Source organism: Melanerpes formicivorus, unplaced genomic scaffold (assembly GCF_026170545.1).
Source record: "Melanerpes formicivorus ecotype bairdi unplaced genomic scaffold, bMelFor1.0.p_v2 SCAF_5, whole genome shotgun sequence".
Taxonomy (NCBI): Eukaryota; Metazoa; Chordata; class Aves; order Piciformes; family Picidae; genus Melanerpes; species Melanerpes formicivorus.
Genome location: NW_027142357.1, coordinates 23,830,700 through 23,851,184, shown reverse-complemented (window position 1 = coordinate 23,851,184; position 20,485 = coordinate 23,830,700). Strand labels below are relative to the sequence as shown.

At 39.9% G+C, this 20,485-nt stretch overlaps 1 protein-coding gene across 2 annotated transcripts in view; it reads left to right on the top strand.

Moving 5' to 3' along the window:
* Nucleotides 1-5,575: 5,575 nt before the first annotated feature.
* Nucleotides 5,576-20,485, top strand: part of SLC4A10 (solute carrier family 4 member 10) — a 167,587-nt gene continuing 152,677 nt past the window's right edge. For both annotated transcript variants that reach the window (XM_068138761.1, XM_068138763.1), the window contains exon 1: nt 5,576-5,725. In XM_068138761.1, the coding sequence (XP_067994862.1) occupies nt 5,678-5,725 (48 nt within the window). In that variant the 5' untranslated portion in view covers nt 5,576-5,677. The remainder of the gene's footprint in view (nt 5,726-20,485) is intronic.

Here is a 20,485-nt window from a genome sequence, read left to right as displayed (position 1 = left end):
GTCCAACTCATCATCCAACACCATCTAATCAACTAAACCATGGCATCAAGCCAAGCACCCCATCAAGTCTCCTCCTAAACACCTCCAATGATGGCGATTCCACCACCTCTCCAGGCAGCCCATTCCAATGGGCAATCACTCTCTCTATGGAGAATTTCCTCCTAACATCCAGTCTAAATCTCCCCTGGCACAGCTTGAGACTGTGTCCTCTTTTTCTGATGCTGGTTGCCTGGGAGAAGAGACCAGCCCCCGCCTGTCTGCAACCTCCCTTCAGGTAATCGTAGAGAGCAATAAGGTCTCCCCTGAGCCTCTTCCTCTCCAGGCTAAGCAACCCCAGCTCCCTCAGCCTCTCCTCATAGGGCTTGTGCTCCAAACCCCTCACCAACTGCCCTTCTCTGGACACGTTCCAGCAAGTCAACATCTTTCCTAAACTGAGGGGCATATTTATAATAAAAATTAAATGAATTAAATATTTTTATGATAAATATTTTTATGATAATTCTGTTTCAGAATCAGAATACCATAAAATTAATAACTTTTGTAGATGATCCACTTCGAGGAAAATTGAGGAAGTAACAAGTATTTGGTGCTCTCTACTAACACAAATTGACAAACTATGTTACAGGACTTGTAGGATTGGGTTTGTGGACACAGATGTATTTCTTTGGCGGTGTGGTTTTGCCTGAGGAATGTGAGAAGTTATATCAGTGAGGTAATTATTAGAATATTTTTTTACAGCTCTGATGCTAATAGAAAATAAGAGACTGTTTTGCAATTGAAGAATGCATCCCCATCAGCACTGAACCTTTTTGGATGATATTTCAAATGAAATAACTTAGAGTCAAATAATTTCAAACAGAGTATATTAGCAAAAGAAAGAGCTGTTTCTGCTTTCCAATGAAATGAGAAACATAACTGAATACCACCTGTCACAAAGGCTGTACAGTGATCCAGATGGTTATTTCTTTTCTGATAAGGAGGAATAATGGAGACAGGAAAAAATGCTGCCAGAATTTTTTAAATTTTTTTTTCTTTCTCCCCTTTACTACCTTCTTGTTAGAATATTTTCTCTAATTACAGGGAAGAAAATTTCTTAGGAATAGGTTGTATTGATGGAATTTTCCTTTTGATAACTGAATGTACTTACTATTTTTTTTTGTTACCACACAATGCAGCTTGAGAGGTCCACCCATTATTATTTCATCTTGTATGATCAATAGGGTGAAAATAGAATGAAGAGGATTTTGGCTGCTTAGTAGTGATTTCTTTTCCCCCTGAAGCTTAGAAATTAATTTGAAATTTTACTTCAGATGCCTATAACAAGCTGAAAATAACCTGCAACTTAAAAAAAGAGATATTTCCCTTCCTTAAATAAATATTTTTATTATAAATATGCACAGCATGAGCATCCAAACTAATGCGTATTGTGTGTGCATTTTATTTACCAGTGTATCTGAGGCTCGAGCTTTGGCAGAAATTAAGAGAGGGCAAACCGATCTAACCCTAGTCCTTTCTGAGTTTGAATATTGTGTGAAATTGTTTACTATGCTGCTAAAATCCACTGGCAACCTTGTTAGGTCTGACATAGTGCAGGTTCTTTTTGGAATAAAGAACATAGTGAGAGTATTTGACATAGATGTGAATTGGTAAATTAGATTTCAAACATATTTCTACTATGGAGACATTTTAAAGTAAGTAGTTCTTATGTTCAGTTTTGTGGCTAAGAACTAAGTAGAAATCAAGAGTTCACTTTTGCTTAGTAGCAAATTCCACCTCCTTCTCCATCCTGGCAGAGTGACATATATTATGGCTAAACTGGGAGAAGACCCAATACACCCAGGATGTCTTCCTAGAACAGGAATTGTATTTGGAGAAATAGTTTAAATAAAACGTTTGTTTTGAATTATGGCTGTATATTCATCACAAAGTGAGAACTGACAGAAAGGTATGGCAGTAAAAATGTGAGTGGTACTGGGCCAATGAGTGATACTAGGCTTCTGTCACAGCTTTTATGCATATGTGAAAATACACATACGCAAATAGCATCTCTTACAGTATCAGAATACTTTCTTGGGACTTAGATGGAGGAAGTACCTGTCACTTTTGATAATTAGGGAGTATTCTTTAGGTAGAAAACCAGAACTTTTATTACAAAGACATAGTAAGACAAGTGCTGAAAGACATCTCATGATCTTAAACTCTCAGGGTTTTAGGTCTTAATTTTGGAGCTGCATCATACCATATACCTATTTTTGTATATACTATGTCAGTGATTTTTAAGCCAGTGGGAAATATTTACATCCCTGGTGATTTTTATGTCGAACCCAGATAGGTAGGTATACGCCATATGCCTCCAAAATCTATGCTGTATACCTCCAGAGTACTTTGAGAATGGGCTGAGCCTTCTGAATGTGTTTCCCCTTACAGACAAAAAGTACCCCTTGTGAACATATTTTAAGAAATGAAACCTGTTCTTTGAGGCTTAAAACTGACTCTGAATCTGGAGAATATCTGAGTGACTGGTGTGCTGCAGGCCAGAGGAGTAAGAGGCAATTGTAGGAAGGAGAAGGGAATAAAAACAAAGGACATCAGGCAGAGATCAGGTCAGTTTCTGACCTAAATTCAGAGCATTATTGAACAGGAATAATACTTCCCCTCTTTCCCACTGACGTTTGTTCTAGGAGCTTTAGCGTTGTAAAACTAAATGTGGAAGCTATTTTACTTATGCACTAGAAATACACATGAAGAAAAAATTAGGGAAATAAATACGTCACGGAAGTATTTATTTCAGTAGCATATCCTAGATGTTCTTAAAATCTTAAAACTGAAGTTCAAGTCAACATTTTACAACACTTGCTGTTCTTGTGTTCAAGTTTCTGAAATCACTGATGACTTGAGAAACAACTCTTACTTTTTGTCCTTAGTACAGAGCTTGGAAATATCACCTAGTTGTGCACTAAAAGTTCAAACTTGATACTAAAACCTGCTACATCTCATGATTTTAAAGCTATTCTCTTGGGATGAGAAGTGGTATTAGTACTGTAATTGAGTAGTACTGCAAAAGAGAAAATGGCTGGATGTGCTCTGACATGAATATGGTTCACATCAGGTGCAACAGTAAAAGAAACCAACACAAAGAAAGGGAAAACAGAATACAAATTCAATTATAATGCAATTCAAGAATAAATACTACTTCCTCTTTGGTGTGATATAATTCTACTAAAAAAAATGTTACTGACAAAAATTAGTTACGTTTTGTTAAAAACAGTACTTTCAGTTCAGTCGTGTATGTTCTTCCACTTTTGTATGTTTAAAGCCTCTGGCTTTGGAGCTTTTGGGTTCAATATTTTGGATCTTTATATTGAAGCATGTTTGTCGCAGCTGTCAAACAAATGACTTGTACTTTGACTTTGGCTATTAATTTTTGGCTTTATAACTGTGGAGATCTGTGATATTTTTATGTGTGTGGAGCAGGATGATAAAGAATAATTTGAGGAGGTTTGTTAATGTAGTTACCACTTCTGTTATTCAATAACAGTGAACTCCTCACTATAAAGCACTCTGACAAAGAACCTTTGCAAAAACAATTACATGACTGTTCCTGACTCTGTTTTGATGGCCCATCCAGTAACTCATCTGTAGCTGATGAAAATGGTGCTCGTTTTTCTTGCTGTGAAGTGCTGGGGAATTATGTATACAACAGTTTACCTTCCTCAAGGTCTTTGTAAAATCTGACTTATTTTGGGGCTTTGCTTTTAGATATGTATGTGTGGATAAATGTGTTTTGGGGGAATCTTTTGAGGGGTGAAGGATGTATCAGTGCCATTGCAATATGCATTGCAATACATATTGCAATATGTATTACAATACCTTATTAAAAAAATGTTCTTGGACAAACTTGAGATATTTAGACACAGAAGACTAAGGATGCTTATACTAATGTTCATTGAAATAGCTGCCTGTAGACTTGCAGCTTTTGGTCTTCCTGATTTCACAAGTGGCATATTCACTTTAAATCTTTTTTATTTAAAGAAGGAAAATCCCTTCTAAACACATTCCTTTCCATGCTTCATCATGACTTTTATAGCTTAATTATAAGCTCCTCCAAATAGGGGTTTACTGCACAAATGCTGACACAGCCTTACCTCTAGTGACCTGAATGGCCTTCTATGTTCATGACTATAGATCAGTAATCATGTTATAAAAATACACATTTGGCTTCTGTCCCAGAACCCGGACTGTAGCCTCATCTGTGTTTCTGTACAGTGTTACATGTATGTATCACTGTACAAAGGCCAAATTCTCACTTGCAACTCCCAAAAATAGGCACCTCCTTTGTAAGAACCAGCTTTGATGCCTCTGTCCTTTATACTGCTTCCCTAGCACTGTATCTTGCTTGGCTGAGGTACTACCTGGAAGATCTTCAGGAGATTTGAAAAACGTGGTAGATAAAATTAAATCAGATTCAGTGAAACTATTTATTAGTTTACATTTAGACTGCAAAGGAAAACTGAAATGTAGGGATGGATCTGGCAAGGAAATCAGTATTTAGAAGGAGATACAGGTGTTTACTTTTTCCTAGTCAGGTCTCTCTTAATTTTGATTCTTACGTACAGAGGTTTAGATGGGCATGTTTTTTTCAGGGTAAGATGTGCTGGGAAGTGATGAATGAGAACTTCTCTAGCTCAGCTGTCTTGGTACTCTGCATTGTGCTTGTCTTCTTAATAATGCAAGTACTGTGGGAGTTCAGCTATCCTCATGCTCATGTGGATAGCCAAATTTAGGCATCTACAGTCGTTTGTGTAGTTTGTCTAAAAGTAACCACTGTGTTGCAGAACCAGACAGACAAGAAGAAGCTAAATGTGTGTCAGGCTTGAATGATAAAATTGGGTGAAGAATGAGGTAAGACTCCTATTAAATAGTGTCCAGAAGGCTATGGTAACCGGCTATGTGTTGATAATTTGCAGGTCAAAGGGAATGGCGGGGATTTTTGTATTGGAATAGTTCAGTAGAGAATGGACAGACCTCTACTTTGAACTTTTCGTGTTTTTGGGGTCCTAGCTGACAGAACTAAGCAGGGGATCATGGGTTTTGGATGCTCTTTTGAACAATTAAATGAAAGTGAACCTTGGCCCAAGACTGCACTGAAGCAACAGTCTTGGGGCGGGAGGGGGAATGTGGCCGAAGGTGCTGAAGTCTCGAGCCGTGTCTTGATTGCAGTGGTGCCGCTCGGGGGTCTGTGGGGTCCGGTTCCTCTGCTCCCAGATTCTTCGCCTTTGGACATGGAGCCCACTCTCATTTCGGCCGTGGGGCCTGGGCAGAGCCCGCTGGAGGAAAGGTGCCGCATGGAGGAGCTCACGCATGGAGAAGCCGGCCTGCAGGCGTAGAGGTGCAGGAGCGAAGTCCTCCCGCCTTTGACGCCCCGCCGCGGGGGGGCAGCGGCGGGATCCGTTCGCATCTCGCAGGTGGATCCGGCTCCTGCCTCCCCCCGTGCCAGGGCTGGCGGTGCGCGAAGCCATGTGACTGGCGCGCGTTTCCTGCCTGCGCGCCACCGGATCCGCGGAGGGAGCGCGGCGGCGCGCGTAGTCCAGAGCAGCGCAGCGGCTCCTGCAGAGCCCGGGGAGCGCGCCCCGGCGGGCGGGCGGCGGGGAGGGCGCCGCCGCGGCCCCGCCGCTGCATGGAGACTCAGGACCAAGGGGCGCAGATGGAGCCGCTGCTACCCACGGTACGGCTGCCGCAGCGCGGCCCCGGCCGCGGGGGAGTGCGACGCGTCTCGCGGGGAGGCAGCTGGGGAGGGGGGCGCGGGGACCCGCCCTCGTTGCCGGGTTGTGCTGGTGGTCGGAGGCGGTTTTGCGGTGCGTGGGGAAGCAGGTTGACTCTCTCCGGTGCCGTGAGATGCGGCGGTGGCGGTGGCGTTTGAGCGCCAGGGCGCTCGGAGATGCAGTGGTGTGCATTTGTGCGTGTGTAGGTGTGTCCTCCTGGGCAAACACTATGCCCTTCGGCTCCCCCCGCTTCAAGCATCCTCTGCCCCTCGGTCCCCCCTTTTTCCACATCCCCCTGCCTCCGACATCTCCATTCTTAGGCTTCCCCTTGTCTCTCAGCTCCTTGGCGGTGGGGCAGCACTGGGAAGCTAACAGCTGTGGGTTGCTCCATGGGGACCCCTCTCCGGGGCTGGGGCAAGTCGCTGGCCCTCCGTTGCTTGCAGACCGCAGAGGCATCTGCTGAAGTCTGGCACTTGCGCGGCAGGGTCTGTCGCTCGCCGGATCCCGGTCTCTGTTTCATGCCGCGGTGTCATAGTTTCTTGTACTCAGACGTGGAGCTGGTGGTCCGTGGGGTTACGGTTGCCTAAGGGGTGGTGTGCGGTGCACCCTTGTCTCTGAACACTGTCTGATTGCACAGCTGAGGCTGGGCAGCCTTTCCCTAGCAGGTAGGAAAGGAGTCAGTTGGTGGGGGACTTTTTACACTGTTAGATCAGTGGGGACCCTCTTTCGTTCCTGGCCTCCCACAAACATAAGGTTTTTAGATGCATACAACGTGTAAGTGTGGGTGTTGATTTTGATCTCATACTAAGATTCTGTTTATGAATGGTGGTTCCTGCCTTGCCCTGGAAATCAGTCTGTCTGGGGCAGGAAGAAGTCTTCTCATGTACATGAACAAGTGTCTGTGCGTACGCATCTCTGTGAACACACTGCATAGGTTTGCAGAGGCTTTTCTGGCTCCTGAAATGTATTTGTGTGAGCACTATGAGCAGTGCACAGCATTGACAATGCTTGAAAGAGGCAAATCTTAGATGCCACAGGTTAATGAAATGCACTTGTGCAGGCCCATTTTTCATAGGGTCTGTTCTTATCATCTGTTCATGTGGTCCATTTTTGCAGTAAGGGGGCAAGTTGCAACACAGTGTAAACTTATTGCTGGCATCTTCTTTCTCCATGTGGTCCTTGGGACAGCTTTTCCTGTTGCTCTTTGGATACCTTTTAGAAATCATTAATTCTTATTACTTGCTGCTCTTGAAGTTTCTGACACTGGAATGGAAGACAGTCCTATCATTTTCATGGACAGACCAATTGCCAAGTTGCTTTTGTTATTAAATCCAGTTTCCATCTGTATTTTGTGATCGCTGAATCTGTGGAAGGCTTAGTCCTCAGTGTTTCACACCAGTGTGGTAGTATGCAGCTGTTAGCACTCTTGCTCACGCTTTGCTAGCCTACTTTGCTGGCCTTGCTTTGTCACTGTCTGGTTGTGTGACAGCTGCCATGCAGAGAGTCCAAGGAGTTTGCTTTCAGAAGGTGCAATTTCTGAAGGATGGCTTGGTGCTGACTAGCTTTATGTTTTGTTACTTCAGGGCTGGGCACAGTAAAAAAAGACTGTTGCTGTAGTTGAGAGGACCAAAGAAGATAGTGTTTCCTGTGTGCTGATGAGGGGAGAATTTTCTCTCTCTTTCTGCAGCTCTTGACTGCAGCAGGTCTCTACCAATGGTGTTGGCTATTGAGTCTGTGGCCTGGTCCCCACCTCATTTTTACTGTAGTTAACTACTTTGGCAGCTGTTGTGTTTGCTTCAGGTAGGGAAGGGAGACTTCTGTACGCCATGTAATACATATTATGGCATGTCCTCCTCCTCAGTCCTCTTTTAGTCCCACTGTTTCTGAAAGGGCCTCTGCAGGGCCGCAAGGCAGCACTGCTTTTCTGCCACTATGATGGTAAAGGCACAGCTCCTACAGTCTTTCAAATTTCTCTGTCCTGGTGGCATTTTCTCTGTGCATCAAGCTCTGTCTGTATGTGCTGTGGCAGGCTTGGCCTGGCTGATATCTTGAGCTCTGCATGTGGTAAGGCAGAAAGATTTTGCCGTCTTGAGAGTCTTGTTCCTGTAGTCACGGCAAAGTTGAAAGAGAATGAATTGTTGCTGACTTCAGCACTGTTAGTCTGGGAGGTAACACTGTGGCATATCAGTACCTTTAGAATACTTTTGGTTTAGGGATCAATCCTTATCTTGACTGGAAACAAATGTAACAGGAATCTAAGTGGATACAGTTCTATTCCCAACCATCGCCTCACTTCAGTAGACTTTGGGTATGGAAAGGCGGATTCCTAGCCGAGCTTGTTTCCTTCAAAGGCTTAGTCTAATGGCTTTGGGATGTATGCAATAGAGTTTTTGTTTTTTGTGTGTGTTTTTTTTTTTTTTTTTTTAATCTGTAACACATGATATGTTTTAATTGTTATTTATAGTAAAAAGATAGCAAATGCAGTCATTGATTAATTTTATCTTCTGGTGGTGCTCAGAGATTGTGAAGCCTCAATATAATTTCCCATCAAAATCCCAGAGTCTGTAGGGAGTGGAATCTATTTTTATTGTAGCGTTAGTCATATGTTGTTATTGATTGATTATACAAGCTTTTAATTAAAAACTCCAATCCCTAGCAATTTGTAAAATGATAAAATACATTGTTGCCTGTGGTTTTGAACAGTTAAATTATTTCCTTATCAGTCTCCACAAACTCCTTTTGGAGACCTTACCCAGCAACAGCATCTTTGCTAACAGTTGGGCTACTGCTTCTAAATTTATTTCAGTGTTGGCAAATTTATTTGAAAGTTACTGGAACTCTATTGCAAATTGTCTATAAGTGCAGTATTGTAGAAAATAAAAAAGGAAATTGTTCATCTAGAAACAATTTGTTGAAACTGCCCTTGAAAATGCAGATATAATCTTATTGTGCAGTACATATATTAGACAGGTAACAAAGTGCAGACTTGTATGATTTCTGTATCATCTAATGTTTTATTTATCACTCATTGTGCTGGGTTACACCACCCGGGGGGTGGTGGTCGTGAGGGTTGCCAGAGCCCTGCTTCCCCCAGGGGACGAAAGAAACCTGATCCAGGTGGACGTGGTTTCTCCCTCCTGGGATGAGGGGTCCCCTGAGTTTAAGTTGGTCTGTTCTGCTCCCCCTTCCTGTCCAGAAAGACTATTAAGAGGGGGGGGCAGGTGGTGGTAGCCATTCTTTCTCTTTGCTCCTGCCTCACCTGTTGGAAGGGACCCATCACTGCTGTTGGCCTCCTCGTTCTGCCATGTGGTCAGGCCTGATCTTTTCTCCTTGCTGCATCCATGCTTCTCTAAAGGCCTGAAATCCACACACATCGAGGGAGATACAAGGCCATCCTATTTGTCCTTATTCCTTACCCTTGTAAACCCCCCCTGTTATTGCCATATATATAGTTAAAAAATTTACTTCTCCTACTTCCAAAGTGACTCCAGATTATTTTTTGGTAGATTAAACTCCAGTTAAGGCTTAAACCACCTCACTCATCAAGTATATTTTTCCAGTATCATTATTTGAAATGCTTTAAAATTGTTGTGAGCAATTGAGAGATTGCTGAGGAGCCATAATTTGTTTACAGAAAAGGAGGAACAATCTGTAGATCTTTTCTGCAACCATCTTCTGTTGATTTTTAATCAAAGGGCCAGATATTGTTACTTTGTGTACATGCGTACATGTTACCTCACTGTGTGTAAATTATTTTGCAAATAATTTAGGCTGGTGTTTTTGTAGCAAAAGTTATTTGTAGAGTGTTTGTTTCTGTCTGGGATCTCTTTTGTATGAAAGTAAAAATTTGCTATCAAAATGTGGTTATGTGACAGAAATTAGGCAATTCAGGTATAGGGAGGAGGTATAGCAAAGTGCGGATGTTTTTTGTTAATCATGTTCATGTTTGGCATGTTGTTTTCCTGTGTTTTTTGAGGTAACAATCAAACCCACATACGTAAAACCAAACTGACTCTTCCTTTCTAAGTTTGTATTTTCTCACCTTTCTCATTCCATCTTCAAATTCAGAACCTGTTTTATGTATTTATTTGTTTGTTTATCTTTAAAATCTGGTAGATGCAAGACCATAAATCATGACATTGCTGTTATATGTCCACAGGTCAATATAATGTGTATGCATGCAGTATTGTATGATGTGATATATGTGCACAAGGTAAGATGTTGTTTGTACCTAGTACTCCTGCTGCTGCTGCAAGTGGCAGGCAGTTATCACTGCTTAGGCCCCTTACGTGGGAGAAGGGTATAGCGAGATCTTGGGTAGTAGCTATTTTTAATGTAGCAGGTGAGTGTGGGAAGCTGCTCACACTAACAGGCCAAATTGTTTTGCTTTTGTTAATGCTGAGTGGGACCTCTGATGAGACTTGCAGATGAAATGCATTGCTCATTATGAGAATGGGTGGCTGAGCCTGACCCCAGAGTTTGTGTAACAGTACTAATTCCCAGTTAATTCATCAAAATTCACCATTATAGTAATGATTAAGACAAGTTTATGACTACAGGAATGCGATTCTTTTTGAAAAGATACTGAATCAGCACTTCATTTTCAAGATGAGTACTGGGATAATGGCACCATTGGAAATAAAATCCCAAGACCTAATTATAAGTGTAAATTTAGGACTGAATTGCTGCACTGGTATTTTTTAGTGCCTGATTCCAAGTTCTGAGTGAAAAGAAAACAAAATAAATCAGGAAAGTGCTAGAATGAAGTAACAGATCTGGAAGAAATATTTATTTATACCTTTCCTCTGCTTATGTTTGCCAATGCCATGTTTAAAAAAGATCTCTCTGGATGATATGGTATGCTGTGGTGTTATTGTTGAAGAATAAATGGCAACCTTTTTGTGCAAAAATACAGAAAAGTAGAAATAATGTGTGGAAATCTTGTCACTTTAATGTGTCTATGTTTGAGTTTCCTGCACCATCTCTGCTTGCTAAATACAGGGTTTTGATTTCCTCTGTTAATAATCTCATTTTCCATTTCTACTTTCCTTTAAAAAAAAAAAAGAAAATAATTACAAACCAAAATGCTTCCACTAACATCTTTTAATGCTTCTTAAATAAGTAATGTTTACAACCTCAGTGGATGAGAGGATTTAACCAGGTGAGGGGAAACTTAATCCACTGTAAATCGTCTTGAACAATTAGTTGTGTATCTGATAGGAGAAGAGAAAGCCATAAGCATATCACATTCCTTTCATGTCTATAGCACACTGTAACATGTATGTTCAGGTCTGCACTGTAAAAAACCCAGACTCTGCAGTAATAATACCATTTTTATTTAGTCCAAATTTGTGGAAGATTGAATGTATTCCATGCAGTTGTCAGCATTGGTGAAGTTTAACAATTATGCTCATTAAGTGAAAAGTAAGCTTAGCATATTTAAAGATGGTTAAAATCCATTTCTACAAGGGGGTTGATAGAACAAGGCGAGGGGAAAGAAGAGATGATAAAGCAAAGAAGTATCTTGGGGTGGGGGAAAAAAGTTGCAGGGTGAGATGACGTTAAAATTGAGAGTGTGGAGAGATTTGTGCAGACTTGAAAAACTGAAGACATTATGGATGAGTGACAGGAAAGGAAAGAGGGTGCTGTTTAAATTGCATGGGGACGAACAGATGTGGTTATGGTGTGGGGGAAAGAAATGGAGGAACAGAAGGAGGAAAGCCAGCTCATGGCCTTGTACAGCCACAGGATCTTGAATCCTGATTCTTCCATATCTTTGCTGATCTCCCTGTCCACCTACTGAAGCCTTTTCACCTTGTTTATAATGAGACATTGCAAAGTTGATGATAAGTAGATTTTTGGAATCCAGTGGAGATAATGAAAGATACATTGAGATTTTCAAGTTCTCCATTATAAGCAGTAACATGCTGTAAAGAAACAAGTCCAGTAGCATATTTAGGAGAAAATAAGTCTTCAAAGTACATAAAGTAGTATTTGGTGTTTGTAATGTGTAAGCTGGTTAGTACTGTACTATGTGTTGAGAGAAGAATAGCAACTGGAGAGCAAGTCAAGAACAACAAAAATCAGCATGGGCCTAAAAAATGTGAGTGAAGATTTGAAGAAATGGAGATTCCTTAGCTTGACCATAGAGACATGCATTTTTAGTATGCAAAAGGCAGCTGCTGCAAAAAAGACTGTATTTTTTCTCACATCCCTCTGTATTTCTATGACTAGTAAAAGGCAATATTAAAAGGGTGTTAAGAAAAGCTGTCTAATACTAAGGACAATGAAACAGGTGGAATAAATTGTCTGGTACATTTCTGGAATCTCTCTTCTTCTTACAGATGGATAATGGAGACAAATATCTTGCAGAAAAGATGTGTATTCAATTGCTGAATTAGGGCTGAGTGATGCACTGGAAGACCTCTTCCAGTCTTTCATTCTGTGATAAGGGCTTACTCTTGCCTTTTTGGAAAGACTGTTATAGATGGATGGCATATTATGTGCAGACTGAGGAGAAAGCAGTTTCTCTGGTTTATGTACCTTCAGTTAAATCCACCTGAATCTTGAATTTACTATAAACATTTACTATCAACATATTCAGAGAGTGTATCAAAAAGAGAGATATGCCAACTGTTCATGCAGTGTTGTGATTGCAGCAGGTTTTAAAACCATACAAAAATATAAACCACAGCATTATTTATTAATTTGTATCAGCAAAATGCTAATCTTAAATGTAGATTTTTAAAGCTTCATGGAAACCTGCTGTCTTTTAAAGAACATAGGGTTCTGTCTGCATCAGTAGGGCTGCGAGAAGTTCCAGAATGACTTTCTTTGGGAGTAATCTTCTTGTAGCTGTCTCACTCAGAAATGCCAGCAACAGATTAATGTTGATTTTTGGAAAGAGGTTGGGATCATTTTGCACCTTTTTCTGTAAATTTATATTAAAAGTAGTCAAAATGCTATAGATCAAGAAAAGCTGATATGAAATCACTGTTCTGAGGAATTCTTCCAGATACCAGTCACTAACAATTGCACTAGATTATCTTTAGAGACATTTGTAGTCACTGAAACTATGTAAAGATGGAAAAAAATCCCCAAACCCTGCTATTATATTCTTACTAAACCCAAAAATAGATACTTAAACTGCAATTAGTCTGGCAAGTGATGTCATTAAACTCAACAGTAAAGTGCCATGTCATTTCTGTAGAGGAAGATGATATGTACATGTAAACTTCCTTCTCAACATATGAGTGTGTACAAGGATTTTATTTTAGGAGAACGCAGCCATCAGCAGCACCATGATTCCGTATCTTTCCCAGTGAATATTTTGTGGTGCTTATGTGGTGCCAAGGATGTTTATAGTAGGAAATAAAGATGTCATCAGGGAGATTGTGTAACAAATTCTAAATGCTTTACACCTTTTTTTTTTTTTTTTTTTTTTTAATTGGTACTGACTAGTAGTTTTCATGTCTTTTTTTTCTTTATAGAATTAAAGAAGAGAATCCATAGTAGAATAAAAGTAACTTCTGCATTGTTCTTTCTTCTCAAGCATTTTTAATTTCAAGATTCAGGAAAACGCTACTGCCTAATTAGACTAATTTGATTTATGGTTATAGGATACAGACTAGAAATAAAAAATGGCTACATTGTATTGCTGTGCTCAGTATTTGTAAGATTCAGTAAAATTTTCCATTCTGTTTGTTTATGGACTGAAACAGCAAGCTTCTGAATACTAACATGGAGCTATTTCATTTTGTAAAGCTGTATTTATTCTGTAAAACGAAGCAGAAAAAAAAACTTGGGGTAGAATCTTGTAGTCTTTCATAGATTGGTTGGACCAAAGATGCATCCATCTGTATCTTTGACAGTTTCCCAAGAGCCAAACAGCAACTCTCTCAGTCATATTATTAAAATGCAACTCAGAAAAGTATTGATCTGTTTCCTCCCAGATTAAGATGTTCAATAGTTTTTGGGAAATGCATACAGGAAACATACAGAAAAGTATGAAATCTTTCTATTGGGAATTAAGCAGCAGCATCATGTCTAAAATCAGTTTGGGGAAGTTGTTAAAATTCCCATGCAACCATCAATAAAGTCTAACAGCAGGTTGTGGTGGGTTGAGGTTTTCCCCAGCATTAACTTTCAGCCTAAAACTACCACACAGATGTAGAAATATAAATCTTTTTTCAAGGCTAAGTTCAGTACAGTTGAAGACGTCATTCTCATTCTTGTTTAGTTATTTAATCAACTTATCTCATAAGACAAAGCTTATTACAATAGCATTACAATAGCCGTAAAACAAAAGGGAATCTTGAGCTTTTTTAGCTAAATCCATAAACTATATACTCTGCTAAACCTAGGAAGTTGATATTTTTCATTTGAACTGCAGCTAACTGATAATGATGAGAATTTGAATGGCAAAGTTTAGCTGTTCGTTTGCTCTGGAGTTCTGTTCTTTGCTTTGGGGTTCAAGGTTGAAATTAGAGGTACACTGTTTGCTAGGACTGCTTAAATAGCAATGCAGAAGTGACTGAACTATTATCCCTGTTAAAAAAAAATCTCACATATTCTGCACAAGCAGGAATGGATAAAGTTTGATATAACTCAGTTTGATATAATAACTACTAATAACTCAGAACAGTTTTAATGAGATTGCACTACCAGCATTTCAAGCATATTGGAAGTTTATGATCTGAAAATTTGTAAGGAAGGAGATACATTCTCCTGGTATAACCTACAGCATGAAGAATGTTACAAAAATTATAATTTCATATTGCCTGTGCAGGAGTGGGCATTCTTAGACCTTGATTTCTTGAAAATGTTCATAGTCTGTAGTCTTTTCCAGAGAAAACTTAACATACTTAAAAAATTCCCTTTAATCATTTTTGTGACCTATTTAGTTAAGTACCAGAATAGAACCAGTGTCCCAGAACTGTACATTATTGTGCTGACAGAGGAGTTATTATATGTATTGATCTTTTAAATTAATTTATAGTACAAAATTTCCCTTCCACCCCCTCACAGAATCACAGAATCAACCAGGTTGGAAAAGACCTTTGAGATCATCAAGTCCAACCTATCACCCAACACCATCTAATCAACTAAACCATGGCACTAAGTGCCTCATCCAGTCTTATTTTAACACCTCCACGGATGGTGGCTCCACCACCTCCCTGGGCAGCCCATTCCAATGACCAGTCACTCTTTCTGGGAAGAATTTCATCCAAACATCCAGCCGAAACCTCCCCTGGCACAGCTTGAGACTGTGTCCTCTCCTTCTGTGACTGGTTGCCTGGGACCAGAGACCAACCCCCACCTGGTTACAACCACTCTGCAGGCAGTTGTAGACAGCAATAAGGTCTCCCCTGAGCCTTGTCTTCTCCAGGCTAAACAACTGCAGCTCCCTCAGCCTCTCCTCATAGGGCTTGTGGTCCAGACCCCTCCCCAGCTTTGTTGCCCTTCTCTGGACATGTTCCAGCAACTCACCATCTTTCTTGAATTGAGGGGCCCAGAACTGGACACAGTACTAAGCCCCAAATATGTGCAGTAGTTGCTGCCAGCTATCTTAACACTGTCCTCAGAAACAAGTTGACACTCTTAGAAGTTCCAAAAGTATTCTCCCAAATAAAAATTCTCACAAGCCTACTGTGTTCTGAGAATTTAACATAGGTGCAGAAAATTTCACAACTTAAATTGTAATCCATATTATCCATCTCCTTCAATTACTGTCATCCTTTCCCTTTAATTTGAAAAGACATGACTTGACTGACTATATTGTTCTATTTTAGAAAGTTTCCACTTTATTCTTTTGTTTGTTTTATTTTTGTTTTCTCCTAATGATTGTGTTACAGTGAAATACTTCACTATGTCCACTTGTTTTTATTGCAGTATAATAATAGCTTTTGAAATGAAATGTGGCAGTGAGCTGTAAAAGCACTCATAGTTATGTTCCATACTCTGGGATTCTTCTTGTGAAAATTCTGATAGGTGAATCTGATATCTTTTTTTGAGAGATATATATCAATGAATCTAGAATAGGTGAATGTGCACTCAAAAATAATACTAAGCAGTGAAGAAGACTTCATGCTTAACCTCACCGGTTTTTTTCTGTAGCCATCCAGTTGACTTTCTTCATTAGCATCAGATGTGCTTCTTGCCTTTGGAATGGCCCCCTATAGTCCTCATCTTGTAAGGGAATGGATTGAAAAAAACCCCTGCTGTGCAGTACCCACTGAAGCCTCACCTAACTCACAGGACTACAATTACCTCCATAGTGGATAAGATCAATTGAAGAGAAACCTAAGAAACGAATGTGCAAAACCCTAGTAACTCTTCACTGAATATTTGTGAACTATGATTTTTTTTTTCTATTTCTCTGTCCAGTGCTTCTACATTGGCCAATTTTCAGCAAAAATAACAGAAACAGCAAAACACTTTTTGTCTGTCACTGAAGGCTATGCATGAATTAACAGGTTGTGCAGCTGACAGAGGCAGGTTTGTGGAGAAAAAGTGATGGTTTTGAGAACTCAGTATCTCCACAGTAATCACCATGAGAGACTTTCTTTGGGCTAACTTCTGCTACAGGCACCATTAGCAATTACAGTGAGATGTACAGGGTGACAGGATTACATCTTGCAAGCCCCCATTATATTACAGCTCAAAACCCCCAAACCTACCTTACCTTTCCTCTTTCCCCCAAATTTCTCCATAAATATGACAACCTGTCAGTGTATGTGTATGAAAACAGTTAAACTTCTTAAAAGAGTATTTCAAAGAAAAATATGAAAATGTTAAGGTGAGGGCAGGTAGTGAAAGTTATTACTAAACCAGAAGTGTGTACAATTTGACAAAATGTATTTTTATGTTTGACTTTTTTTTATTCTTGTGTGAATGACTTAAAATGTTTTGGGTAATATAGCAAAGAATGTAGGTTATAATGGAGCATCCAGTGTAGGAACTGAGAGGGTCTGGTGAGAAAGTAGTGTTCCTGAAGTCTAAAAATTATCATTCCAGAAGTTGTCTCATATTTAGAGCAACCCTTTAGATAAAGGTAATCTCTACAAAACCAGTTCTTAGTGACTTTAAGGCTACTAAAATTGTTAACTGTGGCACTCATCAAAATTAATTTGTGTCTATCAGTTCTCTCTTGACTGACATATAAAGGATAGTATACAAAAACCCTGCTGTAGCACCCGAGCCTTGTCTTCTAATTCCTTTGTTGCGTGTGCTGACCTTAAGGTAAATGCAAGGTAGGTTTACCTTGTGCTTGGCATCATGCAAGAATAAACAGTAGTTTATTACAGCATGGATAAGATGCTGTAAATGACCCACAAAGTTCAGGTGGTTGTATTTTTTGTTAAGGCAAAAAATTGTATGAACCTTCTGGTATGAGGACTGTGGTTTTGTTCTGGTTGGATGCAGGGTCTATCATGAAGGGGTCCTGGTCCATGACTACACCATTTTTGGAGCTAGGACGGTACACATATGAATAAAAAACTTATTTATGGGCTTCACTGCAAGCAAGTAGATTTCTGGTAATGCAAAAAATAATAAAATCTACTACTTCTCTCTAGTTTGTTACTCTCCTGATTGCTCACGGAAATTACTGCACTATTGCAGCATAACCATTATGGCTGTAATCACATAAAGTGCTTGCTGTAATAGTGCAAATAATAATAATTACAAATTTTGAATGGACAAAATTAAAAAGACCTCTTAGTTTGTGCTTTTATTTTGAAAAAATAAAAGGGCTAATAAAATTTTGTTTTCTTGACACAACAAATAGCAAGTTTTATGGATTAGGGGAAGTGTTGTTTTATAGATATAAAATTTAAAAAAATCTAGAGTATTATGGTTAATCTCATTCTAAATACTGTAACTCAGAAACTGTCATTCTGCTATCTGCTATGATTTAATCTTTGAGTCTCAAATTATTTTGTCACAGTGATTACATAAATAACTGTATAGTAGTTCCATTATGAATTAAAAAATAATAAATAATTAAAATAAGTCTGACAAGATTGTCTTGAGCAAAACCAAAGTACTGATAAATCATCTGTGTAACGCAGTAGTGTAACACAGTATCACAGTATCACCAAGATGGGAAGAGACCTCAAAGATCATCAAGTCCAACCTGTCACCACAGACCTCATGACTAGACCATGGCACCAAGTGCCACATCCAATCCCCTCTTGAGCCCCTCCAGGGATCATGACTCCCCCACCTCCCTGGGCAGCCCATTCCAATGGCGAATGACTCTCTCAGTGAAGAACTTCCTCCTCACCTCGAGCCTAAACTTCCCCTGGCACAGCTTGAGACTGTGTCCTCTTGTACTGGTGCTGGTTGCTTGAGAGAAGAGACCAACTCTCTCCTGGCTACAACCACCCTTCAGGTAGTTGTAGAGAGCAATGAGGTCTCCCCTGAGCAGTGTTAATACTTCGCAGTTATAGTACAGGTTTTAATTTCTCATTGCAAAGAACAGGTTTATTTCTGCTGCTGATATAGTTTATATAAGAAAACAGTACTGATTTATAATGAGTATGAGCGATACAGTATTTCTCCTCGTCGTTGTTTTGGTGTGTGTTTTATTTGGTCCATAATGTAACTGATTTTTTTTTTTTTTTAAATCTTGCTAACATTTAGTATTTTTCTGGCAGGGTTTTTTTGTATCTTAAGAAAGGGTGTGGGTTTTATGACCATATTATATTTGTAAATATTTTTCATTCTAATGGGAACAATATTTTGAAATTTCTGCCTGATGGCAAATATTTGATTCAATTGCATGTTATCAGCTTTCCAAAATTACCAGTCTAAGTACATTTTTCTTTGGTTTTGTTATTAATACTGTTGTCTAGTACTAGTTGTACTCCATTTGAGTTATCTAAACCCAGGCTTTGTTTTGAGATGGCAGGTGCTCAGTATTTCCTAATGACCACAAGGCATTAAAATCACATTGAGATTTATTACAATGTTCTAAGCCTTAAAGCAGCTTCCAGCAAGTGTTAAAATCTGTTGTTGTATTAACAAAAGGAAAAGGAAAAAAAGAAAAGTTCCTTTTCTTGTTTGGAATGGGAAAGCAACTCTGTCCACAGTCAGCAGCTCGATTCCTTCACAGTCTCAACTGTCAAGTGTTTAATTTTAGATCTCTTGATTGGTAGGTTTGGGAGTACAAGTGACAGGGAAGTTTCTGTCATTTGGAAGTCATTAGGATTACAGATGTGTTATGAACGTGAGCAGTCCAAAACGTGCATGTGGCTTGTGAGTATAATGAAAAGCGCAAGAAATTGATGGTGCATGAAATCATTATGGTCAACTTCTCTTGTTTCTGCTGTAATCTTGAAACATTGTAGCTTCAACACTGAGAAACCACCTATATTCAAGATTTTTATTTAATAGTAGAAATGAAACAGGCAAGATTTTAGCTCTCATGATAGAGATGGAAACTGAAAACATCAGTGCTGTGATCACCAAAAATGTGACAGTGGTGCAGAGTCCAGTTGTAGGCCTATGGCTAGTGGTGCTCCCCAGGGGTCAGTACTGGTTCCAGTCTTGTTCAGCATCTTCATCGCTGACCTGGATAAAGGAGCAGAGTGTCCTATTGGCAAATTTGATGATTAAAGAAAACCTGTGAGGAGTGGCTGGCACATCGCTATGCAGTGAGATGTGGACAGGGAACTCTGAGAGCTCTGCAGAGGTGAACCTCACTAAGTTCAACAAGGGCAAGTGTAGAGTCCTGCACCTAGAATAAGAGAAGAATAAACCTATGTGTCAATACAGGGGTTGACATGCTGGAAAGCAGCTCTATGGAGAGGGACCTTGGAGTCTTGGTGGGCAAATAAACAATGAGCCAGCAGTGTGCTTTTGCGGAATTCTGTGGTGCATTAAGCGTGCGGCCAGCAGGTCAAGGGAGGATTGCCTTCCCTCTACTCTGACCTGGAGAGTCTGCACCTGTAATACAGTTTAAGAACAGGGAACTACCTGAGAGCCACGAGGGTGATTAGGAGACTGGAGCATCTCTCTTATGTGGCTGAGAGACCTGGGTCTGTTTAGTCTGGAGAAGGAAAGACTGAACGGGGATCTTACTAATGCTTATATGTAAAGGGCAGATATCAAGAGGATGGGACCAGACTCTTCAGTGGTGCACAGTGATAGGACATGGATCAATGAGCATGAACTAGTACACAGGATGTTCCATCTAAACATGAGGAAAAGATTCTTTCTTGTGAGGGTGATGGAGCACTGGAACTGAGCACTGCCCAGAGAGGCTTCACAAGCTCTGTCTCTGGAGACTTTGAAAACCTGCCTGAATGTGTTGCTTGCAACCTGATCTAGGTAAACTTGCTTTAGCTGGGAGTTTGGAGTAGATGATCTCCAGAGTCCCTATCCAACCCTTACTGTTCTGTGATTCTGGAATGAGTCATGCTGGTTCTTGGATATCTTTTTTATATAACAAATTCCATAGTTCTCTAGGATGGTTTTCTCTCTGCTGTCTGGGTTGTGCTTCTTTTCAATACTGTGCTCTACTTGGGCATTTCCTTCTGCACCACTGTTGCTGCTTGTGCATCACAAAAGTGTATGCCTGTGTTTAGGGAAGGTGAGAGCTGAGTGGCTGCTGATGTGGACACAATATAAAAAATATTTCAGAGCACATTCTGTTCTGAAAGAGCACTCCTTTTTTTTTTTTTTTGTTCTTCAAGAAAAAATGAGGAGTATGAAATGTT